General features: G+C 36.8%; 1 protein-coding gene across 3 annotated transcripts; it reads left to right on the top strand.

The window, feature by feature from the left end:
* The first annotated feature begins 968 nt into the window (after window positions 1–968).
* Window positions 969–8,164, top strand: LOC144449152 (transport and Golgi organization 2 homolog). Of its 3 annotated transcripts, XM_078139619.1 has the most exons (9): window positions 969–1,120; window positions 2,352–2,564; window positions 3,548–3,667; window positions 4,246–4,363; window positions 4,681–4,751; window positions 5,108–5,261; window positions 5,772–5,882; window positions 6,148–6,249; window positions 7,163–8,164. In XM_078139619.1, the coding sequence occupies exons 2-9, from the start codon at window positions 2,423–2,425 to the stop codon at window positions 7,296–7,298; spliced, it is 954 nt and encodes a 317-aa protein (XP_077995745.1). In that variant the 5' UTR covers window positions 969–1,120; window positions 2,352–2,422; the 3' UTR covers window positions 7,299–8,164. The 3 variants fall into 3 exon arrangements, with proteins under 3 accessions (XP_077995745.1, XP_077995746.1, XP_077995747.1); XM_078139620.1 differs by lacking the exon at window positions 6,148–6,249; XM_078139621.1 differs by lacking the exon at window positions 5,772–5,882.
* Window positions 8,165–9,660: the final 1,496 nt, after the last annotated feature.

Below are 9,660 nucleotides of genomic sequence, written 5' to 3' on the forward strand. Positions count from 1 at the left end.
GAAAAATCGAGAAAAATAATGGTGATTTGGAACGTTTTGACCCCTGACCCATGTCGACCACCACAGAACTAAGTGACATGTACACATGGGTTGTTGTGATGTAGAACAACCAGGGTATATAATCCATATTTTCTGTTCAAAGACAATATCTTGGCTAGAGCATGGTATAATTGAAAATATACACAGTCACCATAATATCTGATCTTTCTTGAATAAATTCCTGCAGTAATGATGGTTCATTTGTATGCTACATAAAATATTATTTGGCTCAGATTCCTTTTTTTTCATGCCCCCCCCCCCCCACATGAAATACATAATGCAGCTGCAAATAACAATAGAATCAGGTAGTAAAGACTATTCATTTGACATAGTCGATTGCACAACACACCCACCACCTTCAACTCCCCGCCAACGTCTCGAAATAAACAAGTACTATTTTTTGAAAATCCATACCGTTGGGGGCGCTGTTTAAAAGACGTCCCCCATCTCGTTATCGGTCACTCCGATGGGGTGCACGTCCAACTCGGCCCATTTCCAACTCGGCCCACCGTCTGTCAACTCGGCCCACCAACTCGGCCCACCGTCTGTCAACTCGGCCCACCAACTCGGCCCACTCTCTGTCAACTTGACTATAGATATTTAGTCCGCTATTCGTCAATTCGTAAATAGTCAAGATGTACAACTCGACGTGATTGTAACTTCAAAACCGAAACACTTTGAAATAAATGATTGCGTTTATTACTAACGTATCGCCCACTTCGACACGACATGCACTCTAAAATGGGTTGATCTTTTTTATTAATCGTTGAAAATGACAGAAACATTTTCGTCATGACGTGCGTGGGCCGAGTTGGCATGTAAATGGGCCGAGTTGGCATGTAAATGTGCTGAGTTGGCATGTGAATGGGCCGAGTTGGCGATGGGACGAGTTGGCAATGGGCCGAGTTGGTCCTACCCCCTCCGATGGTGCGTAGGTCAGAGAGGATTGTTGCCATGTGACGTGTATGAAGTCATCTTAAGTAAGTACGACAATCCCCAGTGGACGTGACCTCTGCCAGTGCTGGAGTTTAGAAGATCACGACACTGTCAACCTTTGTGAAGTATAAGGTACTGTTTGACCGTAAGTTAATACAATATACACACCGTCTCCATGGAAAGCGGCTGCAAAACGCCCCCATCACAAATCACATGATTCTAGCAATGACACTTACAAAATTTGTGGAACTGTTTATGTTATGTAATTTGCAACTAGAAACCCGTTACATCATAGACATCGTATTCCACAGTGCATTCCGTGTATTCGGTTGCTACTGATGGCATGATCACTTGTCAGGGTGACAAAACGGGCCATGGGAGATGCCCCCCCCCCCTCCGGCCCCGGGAATAGGTCATTTGAACCCCATCATTTCGACCGCCAATTCCAGATAACCCTGGTCACTTCCATGCTATAAGCATGGAAAAATTGTATGCTATACAATTAAAAAAAAATTCCATACAGATTGATTCAAATGCCTGGCACACTGTCCTTGAAACTTATCATTTGCCAACAACAACAACACAACCACTCAACTTAGAATTGAACATTTTGTGTAACTTGACGCAACAAGGCTGAAGTGGGACCACTGGGAGCCCATGAATTGTGTTACAAATAAACAAATAAATAAATAAAAAATAAGCATACATAAACAAGCAAAATACACATGGGTAAATGTATAGCCTGGAATCCATGCAGATAGGAGTTTTGAATTGGAAATCAAAATTGAAAATCACCAATCACCTGTACTCTAAGCTAGGGTAAATGTAATAATATAATTTTCAACTCATGGATACCCTAACTATCTATCCATACATAGATGTATATATTGTATATACAGGCATGTATACTATTGAAATGATATATACTCTGATAAATAGAACTCGATCATCATCTATTTCATTGCATTTTTTTTACAGATCGTTCACTCAATCCAATGGTAACATAGTTATATATGTACTTTACTCACCTAGTGTATCTTGGTGTATTTACTTATGATATAGACACACACATACACACACCCACGTAGTAAATGCACACATACACATGCACACACACATGTACATGTAGTACACACGCATGCACACACATACACACACATATATTAGTACAGTGACACATACACACATGCAACTACACAGAGTACACACACACACACACACACACACACACACAAATGCTCAGTGTTTTCTTTAATTTCTGCAGATGCAGAATCATAAACTCCTAAAAAGTTTTGATACGTCTGGAGTGATCAAAATTAAGCTACAGTAATAAATAATGTGTATATTTTTAAAAAGTCTATCTTATTTATATACAGGTGGTGTGGTATATATCTTTATATACACGAAGCATAGAATCAGTCTGGAACTAAAATCTTAACAGACCATCATGTGTCTTTTATTTCTGAAACTGGATCCTAATCCTCCCTCCGATGGTTACAAATTGATTTTAGCGTCAAATAGAGATGAAACATTAGACCGTCCAACAAAACCAGCTGATTGGTGGGTAGATAACTCCAATATTCTGAGTGGTAAGTATAGTGCCTGCCATCTGTAGTTAAGTAGTGTGTGTGTGTGTGTGTGGGGGGGGGGGGGGGGGGGTTACTTCTTAAAAAGTTTTACCACATCATAAAACTCATTACAACATCTGAAATACACCAGGTGACATTATAATGATAATACATATTTGCATGTGTTTTTGAAAAGATAGACTAAGCATTAAAATTTTTTTTTTTTTTAAATGTCAGAACAATCTTCCAGAATTCAAAGGTTGAAATCTTTATACCTACATAGTATGTGCAATATTTGTTGTTGTTGGTGAAAATGATAACAAACTGGTTTTCATCGCAATGTGAGAAACATCAAAGTTTGCAGTGTGATGAGAATTTGCTGTGTGTTTAGCTAGTGGCATCAATCAGTCAGAGAATTTCTAGAGCTCCTGTATCCAATATGAAGTATATCTGTGTACAGCTCTGAACTTTAAAAGTTCAGAGCTGTACACTGATATATTGAAAACTTTCACGAATAAGTATGTTTTAGGCATTGACTGTGGGTGTTTGTCGAAAGCTCCAGCGGCCATTTGTTCCAAAGACGCAGTGCAGCAAGTGAGATAGTACGGCCACCAAAAGAATTAAGTCTTTAATTGGATTCAAACTGTAAATGTTTGTCCGTTGACCAAGTGTGCGGAGATTAGGCTTTTCATGGAGAGTGTCTGTGATACATGTATTAAGTAAGGTGGTGAAAGACCATGCAATACTTTATAGGTGGTCAGGAGAACATTGTAATCAATTCTGTAGTGTACTGGCATGTCAAAATTGGCTTAGAAGACACACTGCATTGTATATATATCTTTACAATCTTATAGTTGAAACGTTGTTCTCATGTTGTTTGAGGGTCTTGAAATGTTGTTCTCTTCTTTGAGTCTATGAGTGTAAAAGGATGAATCATACAGAAAGTAGCTAACATACTGTATTATTAATTTTGGATTCCTGATTTCTGTCATCATTTTTTCCAGGTTTGGATCAAACACAAGGCAAGGTAGGGGGAACGTGGCTTGGGATAACACGGACTGGGAAATTTGCAACATTGTTGAATATTCTAAGTGATGTTGTAGATCCTAATGCCAAGGGAAGAGGTAAGACATTCGTGTCTCATTACTGTGATGTTAATATCGTGTACACAATTGTGTTTTATCTGACGATCAACAAGTTGTGCTGAGATAATTGGTTGCTTAATTTCGGTCGTTAGTATACAAACAGTGACTCTAGATGTAGACAAAGCAGCTGTTGGACGCATAGTGAATTTCATTATGCTCATCACGAACTCATTTTCCGAGTGAGTTATTTTCGGCCAATACTGTTACATGTTGTGGAAAATCCTTAAATCCCAGGTCCTTAAATGATTACTTCGGGATCCATAGGCAAATCAATGCAACAGGCAGTTTACTTGGTACATAAGTGGCTTAAACTGTAAGATATGTCGTGTCGTTCTGCTCTCACCAACTGGGATTTGACCGATGTCTGAGGGCGCCCCAGCACGGTGTATCTTACAGACTAACAATTCGCAGAGCTATTCTCAAAATGAGATTGAGCAACACATTATATCACCAAAGATACTGTTATGATTAGCTGAATAATATGAAGTAGATTTTTTGATTCCATCAATTCAGTGTTGTAAGTTTGTTTTTACATGTTCTTTTTTTTCATTTCTTAGGTTCACTGATTTCCAATTTTTTGAAGGGTAACGACGAAAGTCTATCATATTTACAACAAGTGTCTTCAGAGGGTGAATTATATAATGCATTTAATCTGTTAGTGTGTGATCTTACAAGGTAATGTCAGTGATATTACGGATCTAGACAATATCAAATATCATGTCATCCTTATCAAACAAGATCATGTCATATTACATTGTGGATTGTCATTATCAACCAAGGTCATGTCATATCAACATTGTAGATTGTCATTATCAAACAAGATCAAGGTTTGGAAATTGGGTCTGTGAACTTAATACACAATAACTTAATGCTGGCTGGTCAACGTTACATCCAACCAGGTTTAGATTCTCATGGTAGGATTTAGCTTTAATTTCAACATAGAAATTCCTCATTTTTAACATCACCTGTTTTTCTTTCTGTCGCTGTAACAGGATGAATTCACAGTCGTCACTTGGTTACTATAGCAACAAGACTGGCAAGGATCCAGAATTATTAAGTCCAGGTAATATGCATATCAAAAAACAAAAGAAACACTTTGAAAAGTAGGACTAGGGAGAAACTTAAGTTACAAAGAAAGAAGTAGGGTTGAAATACACTGTAGTTCACTGGCGTGTAGATCAGTTAGGTAATTTGACACCTGAGTCATTTCCAAATTACACCATCAGAGGGCAGTATTCACTGTAATGTTTGTACAACATCATTAAATGGTCATTTTACGAAACTCTATCTTTCAGCTGAAAACATTGTTTGTCATATTACTGCAAAAATGATACTGTAAGTTTTTAATCGTAAATACTTTCACCATAACAGGAGATAATTTCACCTAAAATGTAAACAATGATATTGTGCCACTTCCAGGAATTCATGGCCTATGCAATTCAACTATAGACAAACCATGGAAGAAATGTGTGATTGGTAAAGATAGATTTACTGATATAGTGAATGGCGCCACCATAGGTGATAAAGAGAAATTAATGGATCACTTAGTTGAGCTTATGAGTGACCAAACTCCGTAAGTACCAGTAATCCTTTGTATGGATGACTTTGTGCATAACTATAGATGAGTTTCATCTCTGGAAGCGACTGCTATCGAAAAAAATGGAATAAAAGTGATACCGTTACTTAAAAATTTATCTCATTTCTAATTCTACCAAACTAACAGCTATACTATGGCAGCTACTCATGATTTTTGCATAATGAAATATGCAAATTAACAGCTTTCTGCATAATAAAGTATGCAAATTAACATTTCTGCATAATAACATATGCAAATTAACATATTTCTGCATAGCAAAATATGCAAATTAATGTCTTTCTGCATAATAAAGTATGCAAATTAACATTTCTACTTTAAAAAAATATGCAAACTAACATCTTTCTACATAGTAAAATATGCAAATTAATATCTCTGCATAGTAAAGTATGCAACTGACAAAGTCTAACACTAGATGGCACTGTTTGTTGTGAAGAGCACTTCTCTTTGTATTTGTGTTAAAATGAGCACCTCTCTCTCAATCACCAGACACCCAGACCAGGCCATAGGTCAAATGTGTGCTGGAAGTCTTGAGCCAAAACTTCAAGAGGATAGAAGTGCAATATATGTTCACTCCCCTGGTAGTAACTATGGCACAAGGTGATTTAGTCATTTTATCCATCGAACTGACACCCCTGTGAATAATAGATTATCTGCTGTGAAAACAAAACTTTGGGATGAACCATTACATTATATGGGATATCAACCCAACAAAATGCAGAAAATTTCATAGGGAAATATCTTTAGAATTGATTTCATCCAACATAAGGAAAAGTTCACCCTAGAAGTCTTGTTTCATGGCAGAAACCATTATTATCAAAGGGGGTTACCATATCGCTGAAACTTATCTTGGTCTATACACCAGGTACAGTGACACAAGGCCAAAGGAACAAAATGGCGCCTTACCTGATTTAGCAGTGCAAGGCCTTGGAAAAATCCTAGTCAGGTTACCAAATTATGGAACAAGGTAGTGTTATATCGAACTTGTACTCAGCTTTGACCTTTCAACTTTGTACCTGACTTTTATAGTTCTCAACTTTGACCTTTCAACTTTTTTCCTGACTTTTATAGTTCTCAACTTGACCTTTCACCCTTGTACCTGACAGTTATAGTACCCAACTCTGACCTTTTTTCTATTTCATCAACGCGGATGTAGAAAACATTAAAATATTTTGGTAAAGAAGTGCATTAAAATATTTTTTTTAATACAAAGTTAGAAAATAATTATAGCTTGTTTTATATCAGACAATTTTAAAGAAATTTAAAAAATTGTTTGAATTTAGTGGACTTCATAAATTGATTATGTTTTCTGTCACCTGACTTGAATAAAGAGAGAACGTATATTCTGTGTTATATTGTTATATTGAAATTTCAGGTCGAACCAGTTTCTATGGTAATAATTTTGAGCTGAAAATGATTAAAAGATCTATGAGAAATTTATCTGTAAAAGAGGCAAAACCCCAGAGTTTCTGTCACAATTTTAATGAGATTTAGGTAAAAGTGTACAACGTTTATGCACAGGAAGAGATATATGGAATTATCTTTGTCCTGAAAGTGCTAACTTAAGACTGGGCAGAATTCTATGATTGATTAAAACAGACATTTTAATGACTGGGTGGGCGGATTCGTTTGGATTTGAAATTTTTTACCAGCTCCTCGGCCAGCTGTTGGGTAAAGAGATTTTCAGATTGAAACCCAATTGAAAGCCTTTAGACTAAAGTATACTGTGCCACACCGACAGACAAATCATGTGACAGTCATGTGACAGGGAAAGTTTTCATAATGAATGCGTCAGAAAAGTATGATTTGTTTACTGTGTCCAATATCCATCAAACTTTTTTGTAAACTTTGATAAATTCATGTAGCTGTTTATTTTTCAGGACACACACAATTATCTTGGTGGATGCATCTAACAAAGTTACTTATTTGGAAAAAACCCTGACTGAACCGATTGATGAGAAGAACTTTCAGTGGACAACAAATATGTACAATTTTGATATACAAAATAACCAATGAAAGTTTCTGATTGGTTAGACTACATGACATAGAAAGGAGAGCTTGTCTGATTGGATGGTTTAGGGATGACATCATAGACAGGAGAGCTTTTTTGATTGGATGGTTTAGGGATGACATCATAGACAGGAGAGCTTGTCTGATTGGATAGCAGGAATGACATCATAGCCAGGGAGACTTGTCTGATTGGATAACAGGAATGACATCATAGGCTGTGAGATTTGTCTGATGTGATTGGCTAGCAGGGATGACATACAACTGCCGACATCAGACCGTGGACAATCGAAACCTTTTACAAACAGGGGAAGTATGATTTCGATTAATAGTACTTGACACAGTATGTTGGAAGTACAGAGACTTGTATTACATTCCATCATTTGATAGAACAGTTTTATGGCCCCCTTTACATAATAGTCAACATTCACAAACAAATTTCCAGTTCCCCATGCATTTCATGTACACATAAAGATGCCATAAAACTGTTCTTATCAAACCATGGTGTGTAATACAAGTCTCCACTGTTTCAACATACTGAGCCAAGTGTTATTAATCCAATTCATTTGTTTACTTTTTCTGTTTGCAACACGTTCCATTCTTTCATGGTCTGATGTCGGCAGTTGTACATGATCCAGCAAGATGATTGATGAAAATAATTTCTCAAAAAGTCAAGTGTACAAGAAAGATTCTACAAGTATTCTTTAATCAAAATATTACAACAATTCTATGCCAAACCATTTTATCCTCAACAACCACTAGCAATTTACCAGACTTTGTCACACAGCAATCATTTTCAGTCACATTTTTTAAAATTCTGAACATAAATTGAATAAAACAACCTCAATTGATGAATGATGTGAGGTCAGGTGTTATGAACAAATGTTACCCTAATGGACTCTATACAAGATACAATATTTGTACATTTTGGTGTATATACAGAATAAAACACCTGGTAATCATATACATTTTGTAATTGTGAAAAGTGTATACATGTATGTTTTGGTGTGTAAAATTTGTCCTTAGTTTTATACAGATACATGTCGATGAAAAGTACTTTTAAAAAGACTGGTACCCACTAGCAAATCTGAAAAGTTCCCTTCTACTCTCTATGAGTATGAATAGCAGCATTATTGGTACTACAGTTAGCTATTTGTACAGTACCTCTGCAAATTGAAATGGCGCCCTCTAGTGTCAAGTGTACCCTGACCTGCTTCATATTGAAAGGGCATCCTATGGTGGCAGGTGGGGGTGCGTGACTTCCTGAGTTAGTTCTTGTTCTCACAAAAATGTGGTTTGACAGATAAACAAAGTAACATCAGCACCATAAACGGGCTGTTTTAATCTTGGCCTAGTCTAGTTCCTATACGGTATCATTACCATTTACACCTCCACTTGCAGTATATTCAAAGTCGTTACTCTAGAAGTCCTGAGATGCAAGAGATGCAATTTAAAATTCATCTACAGCCACCCACACAGTTATTAACATCATGTCTTTGTTAATCAATCTCAGAATTCTAACCAATAACACAGTCTCTCGTAAAGTTGGTGTTTATTGAGGTAGTTAAGTAATGTCCAAGTATGGTATATTTCCCAGTTCAGGATGTTTCTTTACACACTGCTTAGGTCACTGTAACAGTTGGGGTTCACTGATTGGATGAATAACGTTTTGTGCTGATTGGGGGACATTGACCAGGCGTGGTTTAGTTAGAAACTTAGCCTGACATTGGTTTATAATATGTTAAGAGTGAACCAAAAGAACCTCTTTTTTTTCAAGGGGGGGGGGGGGGGGGGGGGGTTCCATGCAATCTCAAATCAACACACACAAAAGATAGATTGCAAAACATAAGTGTTCACGATAACAGCAAACATATACTTATCACACTAACAACAACCAACTACAACACTGTGTACTTTTACAGTCAACACAAATATTCACTCAGAAAACTGACAGAACACAAAGAGCTGACTTTGACAAACTGTAATTTATTTGACAACAAAAAAAGCTCTCTCCATGTCATGTTGGAATATTCATTTACAATAGACACAGACAAGACGAAAAAAATTTACCGTCTTCTTCAACAGCGAGGTTTTTGGCTTTAACCCTCTCCATCAACAGGTTAAATAGGTATCGAAGAATACTTGTATATATTACAAAAGGAGGCATGAGGGGAATCGAGAAGAAGAAAAAACCAGCGGACCGATAAAGGTACAAAAAAGACTGGTGGGTCAGATCGGTCTTGGCACAGAGACAATGAGAGGAGTTGAACAGCCTATGTACACATTAAATAGCACAATATATAAATACAATGAAAGTCACTTTTTTTTGTCTAAGTATAGCATGTAGCAGCTATGTTGCTTCATTTTACAT

Source organism: Glandiceps talaboti, chromosome 18 (assembly GCF_964340395.1).
Source record: "Glandiceps talaboti chromosome 18, keGlaTala1.1, whole genome shotgun sequence".
In the NCBI taxonomy this organism is placed as follows: domain Eukaryota; kingdom Metazoa; phylum Hemichordata; class Enteropneusta; family Spengelidae; genus Glandiceps; species Glandiceps talaboti.